The 23,394-nt window shown below is 35.2% G+C and overlaps 1 protein-coding gene across 3 annotated transcripts in view; it reads left to right on the plus strand.

The window, feature by feature from the left end:
• LOC128205467 (nuclear receptor coactivator 2-like) overlaps positions 1–23,394 on the plus strand; it is a 108,319-nt gene that overhangs the window by 57,708 nt on the left and 27,217 nt on the right. For all 3 annotated transcript variants that reach the window (XM_052907118.1, XM_052907119.1, XM_052907120.1), the window contains 11 exons: positions 1,061–1,145; positions 6,556–6,636; positions 7,371–7,490; positions 9,260–9,389; positions 10,273–10,376; positions 11,686–11,833; positions 14,506–15,284; positions 16,171–16,292; positions 18,039–18,185; positions 18,959–19,120; positions 23,222–23,311. In XM_052907118.1, coding sequence (XP_052763078.1) covers positions 1,061–1,145; positions 6,556–6,636; positions 7,371–7,490; positions 9,260–9,389; positions 10,273–10,376; positions 11,686–11,833; positions 14,506–15,284; positions 16,171–16,292; positions 18,039–18,185; positions 18,959–19,120; positions 23,222–23,311 — 1,968 coding nt within the window. The remainder of the gene's footprint in view (positions 1–1,060; positions 1,146–6,555; positions 6,637–7,370; positions 7,491–9,259; positions 9,390–10,272; positions 10,377–11,685; positions 11,834–14,505; positions 15,285–16,170; positions 16,293–18,038; positions 18,186–18,958; positions 19,121–23,221; positions 23,312–23,394) is intronic.

The following is a 23,394-nucleotide window of genomic DNA, read 5'->3' on the forward strand; positions in this document are numbered from 1 at the left end:
ATAAACAATCCTTCCATAATTCTATATTTATGCCCCCTTTTGAAAAAAGTGGGGTATATTGTTTTGCACATGTCGGTCGGTCGGTCGGTCGGTCGGTCGGTCTGTCTGTCTGTCGGTCGGTCGGAATACCAAATGGTTTCCGATCAATAACTTGAGAACGCTTTGACCGAGGGACCTCATACTTGGTATGTGTATTGGTCATCACCAGCAGATGAACCCTATTGATTTTGAGGTCAGTGGGTCAAAGGTCAAGGTCAGTGTGACCTTTACATGAAAAACGGTTTCCGATCAATAACTTGAGAACGCTTTGACCCAGGAACCTCATACTTGGTAGGTGTATTGGTCATGACCAGCAGATGAACCCTATTGATTTTGAGGTCAGTGGGTCAAAGGTCAAGGTCAGTGTGACCTTAACATGAAAAACGGTTTCCGATCAATAATTTGAGAACGCTTTGACCCAGGGACCTCATACTAGGTAGGCTTATTGGTCATGACCAGCAGATGAACCCTATTGATTTTGAGGTCAGTGGGTCAAAGGTCAAGGTCAGTGTGACTGTAAGCTGAAAAAAGGTTTTCTGATTGTCCATATTTTATTTAAGTGTCCAAATCCTACTAACAATTTGGCTCCCAAGGGGGCATAAATGTTTCACTAACATCTCTTGTTACTTTATGCTTTATGCTTCATTACCTTAAACAGTCCTGCCTTTATGCTATATATGTTTCCATGAACAATCCTTCGGATCCGTTATGCTATATTTCCATGAACCATCTTTCCATAATGCTATATTTCCATGAGCAATCCTGCCTTTATGCTTTATAACCATAAACAATACTGCCATTATGTTTTATTTCCATGAACAATCCTTCATTTATACCATATTTCCTTGAACAATCCTGCTTTTATGCTACATTTCCATAATGCTATAATTCTTTGAACAGTTCAGCCTTTATACTATATTGCCCTGATCAACCTACACATGTATTTTTGAGGACAAATGTGTGTAATATTTCTTGGTATAATTTTGCCTGGGCCTGATCACACTTCTTTGCTCCATTCCAGGAAGATCTGGTAGGGAAGAGTGTATACAACATCATCCACGTGGGTGACCATGCCCAATTTAGCAACAGTCTACTCCAGTCTCATAGTAAGTCGAGAGAATTTTGAGATATTCAGTTTGAGGATGACATTGTGTCCATTTTCAACTTGTTTTTAAAGTAAGTTGGATTAGTCTGGTGTTTAGCTTGTTGATTTAAATGATAATATTATGGAACAAGTAAATATAACATTATATTAACTGTTGAGTTAAGGCCCTTGACTTAGTTTAAAAATAGCATGTATACATGTATAGCATGCAATCTAGTGTCACACATTTCTCCAAAAGTATATGAGCCAGAGTCATAAAACTTGGCAGAAATGTTGACCAGGGTGTGAAGTAGCTCACCTTGGGAATACCTTGCGGCTGCCCATGTAAAAGGAAGGTCATAAAGCATGGACTCTTAGGTCAACCCATTCTCAAGAAGATTTTAAGCCAGAGTCATGAAACTTAAGAGGCATTTTAACCAGTATGTGAAATGGTTATCTGGGATTTTATTTATGGCTGTTTCCAGCAGAGTCATTGCCCTTGACATAACTTAAGATAGGCATATATTAAGTGGCCACCTTTTGGAAAAGGTCAAAGTGGCTGCTTAAGGCAGGTGGCCACCTAATTCAGGTGGGAAAATTTCACCACTTATACAATACAAATGTAGTTCAAATACATTTATTTCAAAATTATGAATAAAAGACGATAGAAACATGTTCATACATGAATGCAATTTCTCAAAAGCAATGCATATAGTACATCTATAGATCATGGTTTAACAAGTAACGCAATTTACAATTAACTTTAATAAGTTTACTGGCAAAAACAGAACAAAAACCACGAAAAGACAGTTCAATATAGTAACACAATCAACCAATATTACACACATACTCATTTTCATTAACAAGTTTACTTTTTAAAGAAATGCATCATTTTTACTTGCTTCATGCAAGTGTATAATCTATTTTAAAGTGCATGACTAAATTCTGTGTCAACATTATCCCTTCTTCTAATATTGTTATATACTCAACATCTTCTTTCAGGGTCATACACACGATGTGTCTTACTCTCATTATCTAATTAAAGATCAAATTATAATTTATAAAATCTAATAAAATTATATATAAATCACACAAATTGCACAGTAAAAGTTCCGTCTTAAAATAGAAAGGATGATTGTGCACTTTTGAAACGTAAAATGAAAACAAATCACAGCTCGTTTCGTCACTTCAAGGGAAAAACCAAACTGTAATTTAATAAAAACTAGTGTTTTTTGTCAGTGTTTGATAATTAAATTCGTAATTAATAATGTATTTAAGTATGTATTAATTAACTGTGTTTATTCAAATGAAACATTATCCGACGTGTTATGGACATGATTCCTCAATGGGGCCTACATGGGGCAATCATGTGATGTAATAAGCATTCTGATTGGATGACTGAAATTTCAGATGCCATCGTATTTTTCTGTAGACATCTATATAAGTATAGATCTAGATCTTATTGATTATCACAGCATGAGAATTTATTTGTGGAAGTGTCAGTGACAAGGGATTAGTGGCCCTTAATTGGTGCTGAAATGGCTTTATGGGATGAAATATTAGTGAGAGTTGACCGCTTAATACAAGTGCTTTATATGGTGAAAATGCACGGGAGGAATTTCGTGTGGCCGGATAATACAGGTTACTGCTTAATTCAGGTGGCCGTCTGACAAAGTTTTACTGTAGAGATAATAGAATTTAGTGATACTCTTATCAAAAAAGGTTTATGGGTTCGAGTTATGAATGTTTTTGAAAAGTACTGGAATTTTAAGCTGCTTGATGAAAACTTTTACTTTTCAAAAGTAAAAAAAAAAATACAAAAAAAAATCTTAAAACTGCTTGAAATTTTTATTTTGCCTTCATAAACTGCTTGAAAAGTGCTTTTATTTTTTAAATTTCCATGTTCTGTTTCCAATGAAGGGCTGTAATAAAAAAAGGTCAATCATATACATAAAAAAGTTTGATCTTAGTGGGTGCCTTGCTACATGTATTAACTCTGCTGTTCAAAATCTCTGAGCTATTAATGTGTGTGTAGGTACATAAAGTCTTATAAACGTCCTTGAAATGTCCTTGAAAACTGCTTTTATTTGCAAGTCTGGCTGTACATGAAACCTGTTATGGCTTTTGCTCCTCCGAAATCTTTTTCGAATCAAGTGTAACATGACAGCCTGTCAATCAACATCACACAATAAAGAGCAATTGCAATTGCAATACATCCATATGTGGACAGTTTGCATTGCTTTCACATCAGCCCAACGATTAAATCACAGCTTTTAAACAAGCCATGTTGAAACTGAGTTGAAACTGACTGTCCTAGGCCACCAATAAGGTGAAACAAATTGATTGTCTATTCAGTGCAAGATGGCATTGGTGATCATGCTTTGTTTAACTGCTTGGCAAGGATGTTTAGCTTACTTTATTTGCAAGCAGTAGTATGACTAAATACAACACAATCTAATGCTTTAGAATTAAGTTAAAGTGAAACCACAATGTTTATACAAGAAATTAAAACTTCCCCAATTTCTTGTGTTTGTCATTGAATAAATGTAATCAATTTCATGATTTTAAAATAAAATAAAAAATCATTGGGGCCTTCTAAGTTTGCAGTGATAAGAGTAACTGTAAATGTCCTACTAGTCGAGCTGGACTCATGTCTCTTTAAGAATGCTGCGTGCAAAAAAGAAAACATTCAATCTGCCATATTCGATTTACAGACAAATACATACTGACACATAATATGAAATACCAACTATGCTTGCCCCAATTACCTATCACCTACACAGTAGGCGGAGTCAAAAAGTCCCCACCTGACCAATCAGTGATGAGGATCTGCTACAGTGTAGCTGTATACACCCCCTTGTGTGTAAATCAATAAAATGGTCCACTGAACATGTGACTTTATGATATCAGTTCAATATCAATAATATCAAAGAATAAAAGAAAATCACTTAGTGGTGTGTAACCAAAATTATACAATAGGGTATGGGTTAATATGCATGACAACGGTGGCCTGAACAGGTGGGCTATATTCAAATGGAGCTGACGTAATGCTTTTTAGGGAACACGTTGCATTTTAACGCCCCGGTGGGTCAGGCATTTAGTAATTGGACCATCTATCCATCCTTCTGTTTCCTATGGTTTCTGATCAATAAGTTGCAAAAGCTGATTAAGCCCAGACACCTCAAACTAGGTAGGCATGTTGGTCATTTGTTTTCAAGTTCAGAATTCAGGTTAGCGTTGTCCAAGTGTCAGAACTGGAAACTGAACCACTACAAGACCTATTAAGTGTCGACTAAGGCATGCATGTCTAATGGGACATATACGGTATGACCATGGAACTTGTGCATCTAAGTGAAAACCATGTATGCACTGTATACATTCGTTATAGAAGAGAAACCAATTTCAGTCCTGTTTCACTTTACTTGAAGCCATGAATAATGCAAATATAAAACCACTGTAACATGACAGGTATGACTCTGACAGTTGGCTAAATTAGGTGTTGAAATCTGGCAAGGCCAAAAGAATAATATATTTGGTTTGGGTAACCTGACCCCACCTTTGAAATAGGCGCCGACCCTAACCATTTTTAATGTCAGTTGGTAAAAATAAAACAAAAAGAAAAAGTATGTGTTTTAATATGTAGTTGAAACGCTTTAAAGCTTTTTAAAGAAGATAACTTTAACACCATTCTCAAATATTGACAACAACATTCATACATAAAGCCTAATAAAAAAAAAAAAAAAAAAAAAATAAAAAAAATAAAAAAAAAATAAAAAAATACCTACCATATATGTTTTTGAAAAGGATGTTACCCTAACCAAACTATTTTTGATTGGCCCTACGGGTTTTAATTTTCTTAAAGTGTTCCTGTTATTGGCTTAGATGTACCTTATTGCAAGTAACCTGTCAACATTTCTAACATAAAGTATGTGTGGGTTTTGTGGATTGTAAATTGAATGGTGAACATGCTTGTGAAAGTACCTTTACAATAGGAAAGTAAAGATATTGTTATGTAATAAAATGTTGACTGATCATGAAAGAGGGTTTGTTAATGGGCAGTTTTTTGTTGATTTCATGCTGGTTATATCGCCAAATCTTTTGAGTTTGATTGTGAGATATTTCTTGCGCACATCTCATGCATATAAAATGATGAATATATTTTAGCTTAATATCCGTGCATGATATGTTTCTGAGCAGCATAATGACTAAGCATTTTGCTTAAGTAGATGTAGGGAACATTAAAATGCATTTGAAAAATCATTGTGAATTTTATTTTTGAAAATATCCGTTTATATTTCGGAAAATGTGTTTTTTATTCTGGCTGCAAAAAAAGGCACAAATATAGCTAATTTTCTATTAAAGCTTGCAACCATTGTGCTGCATTTAATACTTCTTATGACATTCTATTTAGCTAATTTTAATGTATTGTCATAGCCTTTGTGTTGTCATATATGATCTGTGGTGCAAGTTTCCATTCATAGGATACCCCTGTGCCAAAATGTAAGGGCTGGTAACAAGGTTAATCTGAGGTGTCCATGGCTACCAGAGGTGTTGCTTTGTGTTGCTATGGGCCAATACCCCTGTGCCACTGTTAAAGGATGGTAACTAGGTTAACCCGAGGTCTCCATGGCTACCAGAGGGGTTGCTATGTGTTGCTAGAGGCCAATACCCCTTTGTCACTGTAAGGGCTGGTAACCAGGTTAACCTGAGGTCTCCATGGCTACCAGAGGGGTTGCTATGTGTTGCTAGAGGCCAATACCCCTTTGTCACTGTAAGGGCTGGTAACCAGGTTAACCTGAGGTCTCCATGGCTACCAGAGGGGTTGCTATGTGTTGCTTGAGGCCAATGCCCCTCTGCCACTGTAAGGGCTGGTAACCAGGTTAACCTGAGGTCTCCATGGCTACCAGAGGGGTTGCTATGTGTTGCTTGAGGCCAATGCCCCTCTGCCACTGTAAGGGCTGGTAACCAGGTTAACCTGAGGTCTCCATGGCTACCAGAGGGGTTGCTATGTGTTGCTTGAGGCCAATGCCCCTCTGCCACTGTAAGGGCTGGTAACCAGGTTAACCTGAGGTCTCCATGGCTACCAGAGGGGTTGCTCTATGTGTTGCTATATACTGATACCCCTCTGTTGCTGTAAGGATGGTTGCCAGGTTAGCTTCAGTCTCCATGGCTACTAGAGAGGTTGCTCTATGTGTTGCTATATACCGATACCCCTGTGCCACTGTAAAGAATGGTTGCCAGGTTAGCCTAGGTCTCCATGGCTACCAGAGGGGTTGCTATGTGTTGCTAGGAGTCAGGGTGGGGCTCTTAAGGTAGTGTAACCCCAGGAGTTCATACCAAGCTGAAGATGGGTCTTGCACAGTTCTTGTTCTCTGACTATTGACTACTATGTGATGGAATCATGATATTATTTTAATATTCTGACATTTCAGACGGAGGACTAAGTTGGCCGCCAGAAAGCTTAAGTGGAAAGGGAAGAGATTTCAATTGTCGCATGCTCATTAAACCCCCATGTAAGTTACATACCTAGTGTGACATGTGACTCTATGAATGTAAAACATACTAGTAGAGTGTTAAAATTGTTAACAGCACCGTGTATTAAGAGGCTCATTATTGCTGCCTTTATCTGGTTCCCACCTCGTATTAAGTGGAAATTATCTGTTATTTTGCTATGGCGATATAAAGACAGTATTTTTAAGTCGAGAAGAAAGTTAGAGAAATGATAAGAAACAATCTACTTGATACCATCAGTGATGTTGCTCAAGATTTCCAATGCTTGAAGTAATGTTATGATTCCTGTCTTAGAGCTTCGTCTAAGATAAGTACCGTCCTAAATTCTCAAAAATTTAATACGCGTAACAAGCTCAAGTACTTTATTTCATTAAGTCAAATTTTTTACTGATTCTTTATTTTACTGAATAAAAATTGAATTATTATGATTATTATAAAGAAAATTTCCTTTTACAATAAAAAAAACCCCTCTTAAGAATGTTAATATTATACAAATTATACCAAAACATAAAAAGTGTGCTTATAAGTTAATCATGTTATAAGGGGCTTAAGAGGTTTGGAGAAATAGGGACCTGGTTATTACACAGAAATTATAGTATTAAAAAAGTATCTAGCAGATTTTAAAAATGATATATATGGTCTGAACTTATGTTGCCGCTCGAGTTTAAATGCTTGTTCATCTTTGTGACGATATATTTTTTTTACCCCTAAAATAAACCGTCCGTCTTTGTTTCAGGTAATGACAATGAGGATTTGGAAGCTAAGCAGACCTATGTTCACCAGTACGAAAACATGCAGATCTCCACGGTGTTACATCCCCCCAATGAAATCAAGGCCGAAAACACTGATAACTCCGGTATGTACAGCTCAGAATAAGGGGGTTCATGTCTGGTGTCAAATACATTTCAGGGGGGTGTTCATGTGAAGTACATTTAACAAGAGGGCTCATGTTTGGTGTCATGTAAATTTCAGAAAGGGGTTCACGTACATCTCAGACGGGGTTTCTTAAAGATGGACTCTTACTCACAATAAGATTTACCACAATTAATACTATTGTTATAATATTCCCAAAACGATGAATAAATGTCAAAAACAATGGTTCTTATGAAGGATACCAAGTATATTTTGAAAGAAATGTGCATAAAACCTGGTATTTCTACCATATGAGACTATAGTGGATCACAGTAAATCTTTTAGCATTCACCAATCATTTAATATTTTTGCGTTCTCTGTTATTAAATACACAGTTACAAACTTGTTATCAGTAATAAATATTTTCCATAAATGCATTATTTAGTAAGTAGTTAAAGGTTTATCAGTCAAAAATGATGTTATTGATTTTGAATAAGAGTGTCACTTTAAGAAGTCTTGTTACAGTTTAGAAGGGAGTTCATGGCTTGTGTCATGTACATTTCAGAAGGGGGTTCATATCTGGTATTATACATTTCTGAAAGGGGTTCATGTCAGACTGGTGTCATGTACATTTCAGAAGGGGGTTCATATCTGGTATTATGCATTTCAGAAAGGGGTTCATGACAGACTGGTGTCATGTACATTTCAGAAGGGGGTTCATGTCAGACTGGTGTCATGTACATTTCAGAAGGGGGTTCATGTCTGGTATTATACATTTCAGAAGGGGGTTCATGTCAGACTGGTGTCGTGTACATTTCAGAAGGGGGTTCATGTCTGGTATTATACATTTCAGAAGGGGGTTCATGTCAGACTGGTGTCATGTACATTTCAGAAGGGGGTTCATGTCTGGTATTATACATTTCAGAAGGGGGTTCATGTCAGACTGGTGTTGTGTACATTTCAGAAGGGAGTTCATGTCAGACTGGTGTCATGAACATTTCAGAAAGGGGTTCATGTCAGACTGGTGTCATGTACATTTCAGAAAGGGGTTCATGTCAGACTGGTGTCATGTACATTTCAGAAAGGGGTTCATGTCAGACTGGTGTCATGTACATTTCAGAAAGGGGTTCATGTCAGACTGGTGTCATGTACATTTCAGAAGGGAGTTCATGTCAGACTGGTGTCATGTACATTTCAGAAGGGGGTTCATGTCAGACTGGTGTCATGTACATTTCAGAAGGGAGTTCATGTCAGACTGGTGTCATGAACATTTCAGAAAGGGGTTCATGTCAGACTGGTGTCATGTACATTTCAGAAAGGGGTTCATGTCAGACTGGTGTCATGTACATTTCAGAAGGGAGTTCATGTCAGACTGGTGTCATGTACATTTCAGAAGGGGGTTCATGTCAGACTGGTGTCATGTACATTTCAGAAGGGGGTTCATGTCAGACTGGTGTCATGTACATTTCAGAAGGGAGTTCATGTCTAGTGCTATATAAAATTTAAGAAGGGGGTCGATGTCTAGTACCATGTACATTTCAGAGGCTTGATTGTTAACAACCTTGTTTACTTCATTATAGTAACCTTTAAATTCTGTATTGCTCTGTAAGTTTCACTGATGCACTTATAACCTGCAGATTTTGTAACAAGATTTTAGACACCTGTTTAAGCTGTACTATTTAAATTTGAGCGCACCTCATAGAATACTACATGATTTTAACTTTAAAAAATGCTTAACAATCTGGCCAATTTCTTGAATGATATTTATTTCAGAAGGGGGTTCATGTCTAGTCTGCATTGCCCGCAGGCTTCCTCTCGCTGAGAAGACAAATACAATGCTTGCAGTGGAACAATTTACTACAAAACAGGACTTACAAGGAAAAATCATTGGCTGTGATATTAGGTTTGTAAAATTCAGTTAGAATTGAAGTTAAGATTATCTTGCATCGGGTAAATCAGTAATAGAAGGTAGACTTTATGAATAAGCCCGAATTTGACTCGAGTGCTTGGCATCATCATTCTTAACAAGCCCTGCTATATAAAATCCAGTATTTGAACAAGCCCGAATTTGACTCGAGTGCTTGGCATCATCATTCTTAACAAGCCCTGCTATATAAAATCCAGTATTTGAACAAGCCCGAATTTGACTCAAGTGCTTGGCATCATCATTCTTAACAAGCCCTGCTATATAAAATCCAGTATTTGAACAAGCCCGAATTTGACTCGAGTGCTTGGCATCATCATTCTTAACAAGCCCTGCTATATAAAATCCAGTATTTGAACAAGCCCGAATTTGACTCGAGTGCTTGGCATCATCATTCTTAACAAGCCCTGCTATATAAAATCCAGTATTTGAACAAGCCCGAATTTGACTCGAGTGCTTGGCATCATCATTCTAAACAAGCCCTGCTATATAAAATCCAGTATTTGAACAAGCCCAAATTTGACTCGAGTGCTTGGCATCATCATTCTAAACAAGCCCTGCTATATAAAATCCAGTATTTGAACAAGCCGGAAAAGCATTATACCAGCACTGCAGGGCTAATTTCGACCACATGGGGAATACTAACTGACATTAAATAAAGTAAAGTAAATTAACGTTTTACTACTTTCTGGCATCCGCCCCACGATAGTATGAGGCTCTTTTAATCTCCTTATATATATGATAAATAAATTGAAAGGGTATGCTTAAAGTAAGAGGAAAAGTCTGGAAAAAAAACAAGTCTGTATTCCTTTTTGTTAGGGTATTCAGAAGGCATATTCTGATGGTTTCCTTGTTTTTTCAGTGGAATAGCTCACAGATTCAGTTGCCCAGACTTTGTTGGTCAGAGTATACAGGAGTTCTGTCACCCTAACGATCTACAGCAAATATCAAGGCATTTACAAGAAGGTGAGATTTTGTTAGCCCATGTTTTCCTCGTGACAGTTTAAACATGTGATTTGAGCTCCCAGTTACTGAACAGAGCAGATCAGACGTTCATTTTGATTTAGACTAGTAATATCTGTTGTGTTTCTAGTCCGGATAGAAAAATCCGACCCCAGGGCACCTGCATTGCCAGGTAACGAAGCTTACCGAGTTACTGGCTACGCAGCGTGCCCGAGCCATGACACTTACACATGTGATGATGTTTACAGACATCATGACACGCAGTAATTTTTATTCACTGCATATGTCAAGAAATTCCTTCAATATAATGTCTTTTAAGGGTTGTTTTGTTTCGAAGCTATATTTTTGTAAAGTTTATGTTTATGGAAATCATGTATTGAAGTATCACAACTTTGCTTACATTAAGTGTATAATAAAAAAAATTAAAAGTTTTGCGTCACAGCGGGTGACTCATCTATTATGGGTGGTGACAGATAAGAGGCTGAATTCACCCAAAGTGCTTACCCAGTGTGCTAGAATACATGGTATCTCATCATACAAACGACCACATAAGTGTACAGTTACAGTTAAACATGCAATACATTGGTTATGCAATATATATATTATAATACATACACATATACATACATACAACCAAACATACAGCTACATATACATATAATACATTTTATAATATAAAACAAAAAATCAATAAAACAAACAAAAACAATGTTGCGGATAGTAATAAGTAGTTTTGCGGATAGTAATAAGTAGTTCAAAACCATTTATCCCTATATTATAATATTTTTATAACATATTTATATTCAACAGGAAAAAATATCGTATTTTACATGTTTCTGTTTTTATTTGTTGCATTTCGCGATACGCAGTAAAACAGTTTGGCTCAGGATTGTTAAGGACTAGCAATTATATTTCACACATATTCCAAATAGAGAATTATGAGGTTAAAATAGCTCTGTTGCCTGACAACCAATTTGTTATATTTTCTCACCTTCATGTAATGTGTTTCTCTTACATGAAGACTTGCTTCTTTAGATGAATGGTAGTGACAACACTATATAGCTCTATAAAAGTAATCAAATAACACCAGATAGAGAATTTGCATTTTAATGAATTCTTTATCAATGAAAAACTGTTTTATCAAGATTAATGACAATATAGCAACTAATACTTATTAAACTAAATTGATGTCTAAATACCACCGCATTCAACTGTTTCGAAACAGTGAATAGAATAGCTATGTGATGAAATATGATTAATTAGATTTTCACTGCTGTTTGCCTATATTAATATGAGATTGTATCTTTTTCAGTTATTCAAAATGGTCAGAACACGAGCGCTGTGTATCGATTCAAAATGCAGGAGAATCGTTTTGTATTCGTGCAGACCAAGAGCAAGCTGTTTCAGAACCCTAACAATGTCTCGTCTGACTTTATCATGTCCACCCACTCCATTATCAGGTAATTGCTTGTCTCAATTTATATTGTCCACTCACTTCACTATCAGGTTATCACTCGTATGAATTAATAATGTCCAACCACGTAAACATCAGGTAATCACTCGTCTGAATTCATAATTTCTACCTACTCCCATCTTCAGATAATTTCTCGTCTGAATTTACATTGTCCACCCACTCCATTATCAGGTTATCACTCCTCTGAATTTATATTTTCCATCCACTTAAATATCAGGTAATTGCTCATCTCAATTTCTATTGTCCACTCGCTTCACTATCAGGTTATCACTCGTCTGAATTAATATTGTCCAACCACGTAAACATCAGGTAATCACTCGTCTGAATTTATCATTTCTACCTACTCCCATCTTCAGGTTATCTCTCGTCTGAATTTATATTGTCCACCCACTTAAATATCAGGTAATTGCTTGTCTCAATTTATATTGTCCACTCACTTCACTATCAGGTTATCACTCGTCTTAATTTATCATTTCTACCTACTACCATCTTCAGGTTATCTCTCGTCTAAATTTATGTTGTCCATCCACTTAAATATCAGGTAATTGCTTGTCTCAATTTATATTGTCCACACACTTCACTATCAGGTTATCACTCGTCTTAATTTATCATGTCCAACCACTTCATTATCAGGTTATCACTCGTCTTAATTTATCATGTCCACCCACTCCATTATCAGGTTATCACTCGTCTTAATTTATAATTTCTACCTACTCCCATCTTCAGGTAATCTCTCGTCTGAATTTATATTGTCCATCCACTCCATTATCAGGTTATCACTCGTCTGAATTTATCATTTCTACCTACTCCCATCTTCAGGTAATCACTTGTCTGGTAATCTCTCGTCTGAATTTATATTGTCCACCCACTCCATTATCAGGTTATCACTCGTCTGAATTAAAATTGTCCATCCACTTAAATATCAAGTAATTGGTTGTTTCAATTTATATTGTCGACTCACTTCACTATCAGGTTATCACTTGTCTGAATTTATCATGTTCACCAACTTCATTATCAGGTTATCACTCGTCTGAAATTGTCATGTCCACCCACTTCATTATCAGGTTATCACTCGTCTTAATTTAACATGTCCACCCACTTCATTATCAGGTTATCACTTGTCTTAATTTATCATGTCCAACCACTCCATTATCAGGTTATCACTTGTCTTAATTTATCATGTCCAACCACTCCATTATCAGGTTATCACTCGTCTTAATTTATATTGTCCATCCACTTAAACATCAGGTAATCACTCATCTGAATTTATAATTTCTACCTACTCCCATCTTCAGGTAATCTCTCGTCTGAATTTATATTGTCCATCCACTCCATTATCAGGTTATCACTCGTCTGAATTTATAATTTCTACCTACTCCCATCTTCAGGTAATCACTTGTCTGGTAATCTCTCGTCTGAATTTACATTGTCCACCCACTCCATTATCAGGTTATCACTCGTCTGAATTTATATTGTCCATCCACTTAAATATCAAGTAATTGCTTGTCTCAATTTATATGGTCCACTCACTTCACTATCAGGTTATCATTCATCTGAACTTATCATGTCCACCCACTCCATTATCAAGTTATCATTCGTCTGAATTTATATTGTCCATCCACTTAAAGCTGCACTCTCACAGATTGAACATTTTGACAACTTTTTTTTTTGTCTTGGAACGAGCCATTTTATGCGAAAATGCATGTAAACCAGTCATATAAGACTGCTGACAAAAAAACTAGTCATAGATTTTTCTATTTAAGTTCAAAAATTGATGTTTTATGCATTTTTCTTAAACCTTTAGTAACGCTTTAAACAATAAAAGATTAGCTTTCGAACTGAAATATGAAAATCTGCGATATAATATTTTGTCAGCAGTCTTTTATCACTATAAATCACTAGATATTTATGCAAAAACATGCTCATTCCAAGACAAAAAAAATAAAAAGTCTTAAAAATGGTAAATCTGTGAGAGTGCAGCTTTAAGTATCAGGTAATTGCTCCTCTGAATTTATTATGACCTCCGACTGCAATTATCATGTAGTCACGCGTCTGAATTTATCATGTCCTCCCACTTCATTATCAGGTAATGTTTAGGCTGAATTAATCATGTCGTCCTGACCAAATAATCAAGCAATCAATAGACTGAATTTATTATATAAACACCAATATTGTCTGGAAATTACATCCCTGAAATTATCTTAGCTGCTCACTCCATTATTTGGTAATGGCTCGTCTGAATGGTCATGTAGGCACTCGTCTGAATTTATTATGGCCACTCACTTCATTACCAGGTAAACAATGCTATAAAAAAACAGTCCATAAAACCAGTTCTAATATAAACGGAATGGTTGCGAAACAATTTTTTTTTTTAAGAAAAATATGTAGGCACTCGTCTGAATTTATTATGGCCACTCACTTCATTACCAGGTAAACAATGCTATAAAAAAACAGTCCATAAAACCAGTTCTAACATAAATGGAATGGTTGCGAAACAATTATTTTTTTTTAAGAAAAATATATTCTGAAAACATTTACTGAATGGTAATGGAAACAAAGAAAATATTTCATAAATACATATTATAAAAGCATTTCCAGTTCCAGCTGAAAACTTCCGGAGTTTGACCTTGTATATAGTTATATATTTTCTACTTGCAGAGAATGTGACTCCGACAGTGAGAAGGGTTCAGCATCTACAAGCCTTATGAAATCTATTATCGGTCCAAGCCTGCAATTGAAAAACCAGCTACGTGCTACACACACTGCTACATCTGGTATAAACACTTCTTCATCTATGTCCAACATGGCTATCAGTGCCTCAATGAACAGTAGTGCTTCAAACATGAACAGTTTTAATTCTGGGAATATTCTTTCTGCTCTGAGTAACAGTGACATTTTAAACCTCGGTGATACCGATTTCTTAAACGATATGTGGGATTCGCCAGATATATCGGATTCTAATGTGTCTAGTACTGGGAATTTAAGTGCGAGTTTTCACGGAACTGCAACTACGACAACAGCGTCATCGTGGATGACACAGCTTCGTCTCTCGCAAGTTAAGGATTTACAAAGGAGTTTATCGTCCACTTCACAGCCCCAACGTGGGGCAGTTGGGGCGAACAAACGCCCTGCCAGTCTGGGTGGTTATGGACAACGGAGTAACAGTGTGGACCTATCGTTACAACAACAACAACAGCATCAGCAACAAAAACAACAGCATCAGCAACAACAACTACAGAACCAGAACATACAAGGACAGAAAAGTCCTGGGTTTGCTCAAAGTGGGAACTTCCAGTTTCCACCTACACGGACAATGATGGGAGGGTACAATAGGATGAGCCCACGGGCAACTCCGAGCCCGGGTATGCCACACTGCAGTTATAGTGGGCCGTTCTCAGCTCCGCGCTCGCCCTCACCCATGATGTCACCTTCAGCAGGTGAGATTTAGAAAAATTGTATACCTTATAATAGACTGTAAATCATTTTCATATCTTCTCAAATTTGTCTTTTTGATAATCATATATATTGGTCCATAAGAAAGACTTATAGTATAGGACACCTTATAATTGGCTGTGAATCATTTTCAAATCTGCTTAAATTCGTTCTTTTGTTTATCATATGATTGTGTCTTTTGTTTTGTACGCAGCAAAAATCTGTGAGCCCAAATATTCACATGTTAATATATTTTGGTCCATAAGAAAGACTGAGTATTGGACACATGGGGCCATGATTATGAACAGTCTTAAGTCTGAGTTCAGTCTCAAGTTGCAAAACTGAAAATCGTCATTTTATATATTGCCTTTTTCTGTCCAGTTGAGCTCTAAGGATTAAGTTTGCTGGAATTTAAAACTAAATAAAATGTAAAAAAAAAAAGACATTGATTTTTGTAACGAATGGAATAACTCTTCAATACAAGACAGTTTTGGGGTCCAATTCTTTTATTATTAAATAATGGGGAAAAAAAATTGTTATTTTATTTTGACATTTGAGGAACAACTAGATATGTTTTTGCTTTGGGAATGCACGAGTTTGAATACACATTATGTGATTGACGACATTGATTTTGTGTCCCAGCCCTGTGTACGCTCATGTTTGATTTGAACTTCAAAACAGTTTTAAATTTAAAAACACATGATAAACACTGATATAATTTCTGCCTTGCTAATAACTTGATCAAATCTTTCCTCTGGTTCTTAGCCCAGAGGGTTGGAGAATCCAGCCCTTGCTCAGGACAGGTGCTTTCAACTTCCAAGCAGGGAATCTGAATGTCTCTTTTGTTTATATTTTCCAAAATCTAAACTTGACTATCTTTTTTCGCCACAGGTTCTCAGCCCGGGGGATGGGGACACCAGCCGCTTCCCAGTCCCGGGCCCTACCCCCCTCATGGGCCGCCCAGCAGTCATCAGGGCCTCACAGGGATGTCACACTATCCAAGTACCCCAGATGTGAGTGGTTTTGACTTTATTGATATCCTACAATTCTTCACCAAGTCCAGTTTGAGACTCAAAACTCTATTATCTTAGTGAAAAATGCTATATACATGTATGTAACAGATGGCATATTTTATTGTCACAAACTCCTAGCCAGTTTTAGGGTACCCCATGATCTAACATGGGTATGCTTTTTGGGGTGGGGGACAAAGTAACCTGGATGTTAATATGTACCGGTTTTGTTTTTCAATGACACTACAAAGTCTTAACTTTTTCAACAGATACCTCTTAGGAAAAAGAATATGAAACAGAATATCAAACAAAAAAATGATATAAACTTCTAATTGGCAATTTTTATTGGAAAATTGGGAAAAAAAGATATGTTTTGATATTAGAAACATGACTGAAAATGGCTTTAAAAATTACCCACCTCCCCCCAAAACCCTGATGCAGTTTATAAAGAGTGGTTTATCAAGCACTTAAAATAGAAACCAAGGAATTTGGCTTGAGCTTAAATATCCATTTTTCTAACATTGTCTTGTACAATTAAGCAAGCCTATATGGCTAGTTTTTTATCAAAATATAAAAAACTGATACCTATTCTAATAGATAGAGAAGGTTTTAGGTTACACACCACCATTGTTATTCCCTATATAATTCAATGTAAAATTATAATTTGCAGACAACATTTAAAGGCATTTCGAGCGAATGCAGGCTATGATAACCACATATATTCTTAAAGTACAAGCTTTAAATTACCTTTTAAGCCAATAAAAAAGGGGGGTCAAGTTATTCCTAAGAAAAATCACTCCGCTTGAAAAACGAACTCTAAAAATTGCACCGTCCGCCATGACAGATCTTCCGAAATGACCTTTCAACTATAGGGCAGCGGTTTATGCTTTAATCTCTACTCTAAATGATAAATCAAGCAAGAATAGATACTTAAGGTATAAAAGTTTCAGGAATAATGATAGTTTTGATTTACAGTGTATTGAGCATGTGAAATCATGTCTATCAATCATAAGAACATTTTTTTTTTATTGAGAATTTTCCACACAACAGAAGTTCATATGACATAATGGTGACGTCATTCCTTTACGTATATCTGCAGTGATTTATGTCTTTGAGAAGTAAAGTGTTAATTAAAAGTCCGAGGTGAGATCACCACTAGGCAATAGAAACTTATATGGAATATCCCCCCCGATGGGTGGAAAAAATCCTCGGAATTCATAAAATAAACAGTAACAAAAAAAGAAACGATATTTTACGTAAATTTTGGAAAATGAATGTTATGTTAGCCAGACTTTTGTTTGACGTCACTTGGCTGCCAATGGGCGTCCCTTGGCGTCATCGGGGGCCACCTGCCCATATGCCCATATGGTTACAAAGTGAAACCACAGTCTACGAGTGAACAAATAATTCCAGATGCGCGGAGAAAATGCTTAATGAATTACAATGAATATTTTTTAATTTATTTTTTAATATAAGCTTTTACAAGGAGTGATTAATTTATTTGTAATAATGATCAAAGGCAAACAACTATTTGGGTAATGGAAGAATTGAACAATATGTATAATTAATATTTATTCCATTATTTATTAGTCTGAAAGTCATCATTTCTGATAGTAAGCTGAATGTTTTAATTGGCATTTACAGTGAACATCTCTGAAAGTAAGACCAAAAAAAACAACGTACAGTCATGTTGGCATTTTAGGATAAAAAAAAATGTATTTTTGTTAAAAATGCTATCTCTTCTTTTAGGACCGACTACTACAGCAGCTTACAAGCAGTCATGATCCAAAGATTGTAGAAAAGAAAACCAAGAAGCCCGGGCAGCTGTGTCGGCTTCTCGCCCAGACAAGCCCTCCACCAACACCCATCACAAAGTCTGAGCCCACTACGCCCAAGGTAAGGGCTGAATTAATAACACATTTGTGTAACAAATTGAGAAAACAAAACAATCTCTTTAACATCATAAATAACAAGTATGTGTGGAAAATATCTGTAGATTATATATTTAGTAAGCGGTTTATTATTCTGCACAGAAAATCATTAAAATTATTGCATGCTCACTGTGAAAAGTATTACGTTTTTGACAATTTATTAAGGTTGATTTCAGAAATATCTTGAAAATAAAATCCTTTTTAACCTAATTTTTCGCATCATTTTTTCCCAGCATATTAAGTATCTTCCTAGAATATTACTGTTTGTAAAATTCGGTATACTTCTTAAAGTATATATATATATGAACAACATTATGTGAAAAATTTGAAAAATATTCAAAAGTTTTAATCATATTTATTTTTATTTTTCTTTATTTTAAATCTATGGTCTATGTTGTTTGGGTTTTTTTTATAAATCATTAATATTGATAATTAAATTCATGAAATTTATTTTTAGAATACAATCATCTGCAAGCCAAATCAAACATTCTTCTTGATAACAAATCATGTTTCATATCACTTCAAGATAATCAGTAATTGTATACATGTCTAAATATCCAACGACTGTATGTATATATCTCCTAGATTGCGTGTAGTCGCCACAACTATATTGCAATGTCTACCCCCCCCCCCCCCCCCCCCCCTTTGTTTTCAGCCTGTTCTTTTCTTCTATTATCCATCTCTCATTAATAATAATACGTAGAAGTAAGTGTCATGTAAAACTTCATTCTTTTCCAGGGTGTTAGAAGTCGCCATAACAGCCGGCAGGGCTATATGGAGATGTCGCCCGCTGACAGTATCCAGTCACCGCAGCCAGGGCCGGGGCAGAGCCCGCCAGAAAAACCACAGAGTACTTCAAACGATGATGATCATCACAGTGGTACTGCAACTGAGTCAAAGGTTTGTGTGTTCATTGTAGTTCTGACATTTACAGTTTAAAGGGGCCCATTAAAGATGTTGTTGTTTTTTTAATCCAAGGCATAATTATGTATAATTCATTCGACTCAAATATAAAAAAATAAAAAAGAATACTGTAATGACTTGTGTACAAATATCCCAAGTTAAAACTTAACATATTTATAAACATTTTAAGTCATTTTCTAACTTAAATTATCTCTCTTATAATATGATAACATAACTGAGTATTATCTGAAATACTAAATTTTCAATATTTTATCAAAAAGTACACACTTTTACATTTAAAATGTAACTTAGTAATTTCTGAAATACTTGATTTTTAATATTTTATCAAAAAGTACATACTTTTACATTTAAAACGTAACTTAGTAATTTCTGAAATACTTGATTTTTAATATTTTATCAAAAAGTACACACTTTTACATTTAAAACGTAACTTAGTAATTTCTGAAATACTTGATTTTCAATATTTTATCAAAAAGTACACACTTTTACATTTAAAACGTAACTGAGTATTATCTGAAATACTAAATTTTCAATATTTTATCAAAAAGTACATACTTTTACATTTAAAACGTAACTTAGTAATTTCTGAAATACTTGATTTTCAATATTTTATCAAAAAGTACACACTTTTACATTTAAAACGTAACTTAGTAATTTCTGAAATAATTGATTTTTAATATTTTATCAAAAAGTACACACTTTTACATTTAAAACGTAACTTAGTAATTTCTGAAATAATTGATTTTCAATATTTTATCAAAAAGTACACACTTTTACATTTAAAACGTAACTTAGTAATTTCTGAAATAATTGATTTTTAATATTTTATCAAAAAGTACATACTTTTACATTTAAAACGTAACTTAGTAATTTCTGAAATACTTGATTTTCAATATTTTATCAAAAAGTACACACTTTTACATTTAAAACGTAACTTAGTAATTTCTGAAATACTTGATTTTTAATATTTTATCAAAAAGTACACACTTTTACATTTAAAACGTAACTTAGTAATTTCTGAAATACTTGATTGTTAATATTTTATCAAAAAGTACACACTTTTACATTTAAAACGTAACTTAGTAATTTCTGAAATACTTGATTTTTAATATTTTATCAAAAAGTACACACTTTTACATTTAAAATGTAACTTAGTAATTTCTGAAATACTTGATTTTTAATATTTTATCAAAAAGTACATACTTTTACGTTTAAAACGTTTGTACATTCCTTGTAATTTGACTATGAAAAATTTCGGATATCGACTTCGGTTAAGAAATGACGTAGGAAGTTTTATGTAAACCGCCCCAGGATTGAGAGCTTTTAACTTCAGGCTATTGTACAGTTGTATCGACTGTTTTCTTTTGGTGCGGACATTTGCATCATAAGAAGTAAGAAAAACATTGAAATAAATCTGAATGACTTTTAAATCAATTTTCATCCTTTTTGTCCTTTTTTTGACATGAATCTTCTCTCAAATTCAAACAGACCTAGGGCTAGCACTGACTTGAAAAGAACTTTTTAGGCTGCTGGATGAAAAGTCCCTAAATTTGAAAAAAAAACTTTTTTATTTTGCCTTGAAAATGCTTTTAAAGAGCCTGTAAATTTTCGGTTCAGTCTATTTCTGATGATTTCGTTTTTTTACTATGAAGATTACTGAAAATGGTGTTTTTGACAAAAGGTGGCTTTTTGCTTAACTTCGCTGGTTGACCACATAATTAAACACAAAACAATGTGTAAATATTGCATAAAGTCTGCTCTGACCTAAAGGAGAAAAAATAACAGAAGATCAATAAGCCTACTGAACCACCAGTTATACCTTGAAAATAGAATAAAGGTCTTGAAATCTCTATCAAAACTGAAAATGGAATAAAGGTCCATTATATGTCATTGAAAACTGAAAATCAAATAAGGGTCCTTGAAATCTCTTTGAAAACTGAAAAATAAATAAAGGTCATTGAAATCTCATTGAAAATTGAATAAAGGTCCTTGAAATATCATTGAATACTGAAAATCAAATAAAGGTCCTTGAAATATCATTTATAACTGAAAATCGAATTAAGGTCCTTGAAATCTCTTTGCAAACTGAGCATCAAATAAAGGTCCTTGAAATCTCTTCGAAAACTGCTTTATTTTTTTGCCAGTCTAGCTGTAGGCACCCTAAGACATCCATTTATTTTGAAGAATGACTAATTTTAGCTGTTAGAATATTTCCTATTGATCAATATGGAAGCTGTTATTTTTAGCTCACCTGTCACTTTGTGACAAAAAATTGGCCCCGCCCCGGGGGGTCATGGGTTTTCTCTATATGTTTATAGTAAAAAAAATCAAAAATCACCTCTGAACTTACGTTGCTTAGAGCTTAGATATTTGGCATGATTCATCGTCTAGTGGACCTCTACAAAGATTGTTCAAATTATGGCCTTGGGGTCAAAATTGGCCCCGCCCCGGGGGGTTAGGGTATTCTCTATATGTTTATAGTTAAAACTTCAAAAATCTTCTCCTTTGAACTTACTTGGACTAGAGCTTAGATATTTGGCATGATTCATCATCTAGTGGACCTCTACAAAGATTGTTCAAATTATGGCCTTGGGGTCAAAATTGGCCCCGCCCCCTTGGGGGGTCATGGGTTTTCTCTATATGTTTATAGTGAAAACTTCAAAAATCATCTCCTCTGAACTTACGTGGCTTAGAGCTTAGATATTTGGCATGATTCATCGTCTAGTGGACCTCTACAAAATTTGTTTAAATTATGGCCCTGGGGTCAAAATTGGCCACACCCCGGGGCTGATGGGTTTTCTCTATATGTGTTATAGTGAAAACTTAAAAAATCTTCTCCGAACTCACAAAGACAAGTAACGTCTAAATTTAAACTGGATAACATATTTAGTACACATACCAATTTTCAATATGGGCCACATACAACAATTAATAACAAATATACATATATAGATACACACGTAAAATCAAGTAGTGACAAGAGCTTAGATATTTGGCATGATATATCATCTAGTTGACTTGTACCAATATTGTTCAATCTTTGGCCCTGGGGTCAAAAAATGGCCCCACCCCGGCGGTCATGGGTTTCCTTATATATGTATATGATGAAAACTTAAAAAATCTTCTTCTCCGAAACCAAAAGGCGAAGGCCTTAAATATTTGGTATGAAGCATCGTTTATTGGACCACTATTAAGATTGTTCAAACTTATGCCCTGGGGTCAAAATTGGCCACGCCCCGTGTTCATAGGCTTAGGTTTTCAATATTTGTATATAATAGAAGCATTAAAAAAAATTCTCTCCGAATTCACAAGGACTAGAGCTATTTGGCATAATACATCATTGAGTTGACCTCTACCTTTATTGTCCAAACTTTGGCATTGGGGTAAAAAATGACCCAGACTTCTAAAAAACCTTAACTACTTTGAACCATCCAGATTTCTTATCAAACCAATGTGCAATATATGACAGGTGAGCGATTCAGGGCCATTTGGCCCTCTTGTTGTACTACCTGTAGCAAGCGTCTAAACATGTGAATTTGAATGTGAATGACAAGAGTGTGTTTGTGTCAATTGGAAGATATACAAGAAAAATATGAAACTTATATGGAATAGATTATGGTATGTACCCAGTGTTTTCCCTGTACCTAAAAGCATGCCCACATTCAGTCTCGTTAAAAATAAAAATTATAGCAAAAATTACGAATAAAAAATAGCAAAAATTACGAATAAAAAAAAAGATTATATTTTACACAATTGTACCTTCAGCTTGATTTGACAGATCCGTTCTAATGGTTAGACAGTTGACTCTCATCCTAGGTCATCCAGTAGGAGGGACCTTTAAAAGGGGATTCTGGCTGTGATGGGTCTTTAGGATTACGCATAATAAGGAATCAGCGTAGCTCAAACCAGGGTTACATTCTGTCTGTATTCTATTCCCCACAACTTAACACAGCTCAAATTCTCATTGGAGTGGACATCAATGAATACACCTGTGACGTCGTTAAATGAAATTACATTCCTTCCGTTCCTCAAAAAAAAAGATATCAATGAAAATCATATGTTTTTATTATATTTCAGGTCAGCAATCAACTTCTTAAGTCACTTCTGAGCCAGGATGATGATGTTGATGAAGACTTTGGAAAGATGGGAAAATCAGTCGCAGACAAGGTAGGTGCAACCTTAAGATCTTGTGAAAAAATTAGAAGCCAAGAAATTAACATGATACTTAATTGGATTATGGCCACCCTGGG

The sequence above is a fragment of the Mya arenaria genome, chromosome 10 (genome assembly GCF_026914265.1).
Source record: "Mya arenaria isolate MELC-2E11 chromosome 10, ASM2691426v1".
NCBI lineage: Eukaryota > Metazoa > Mollusca > Bivalvia > Myida > Myidae > Mya > Mya arenaria.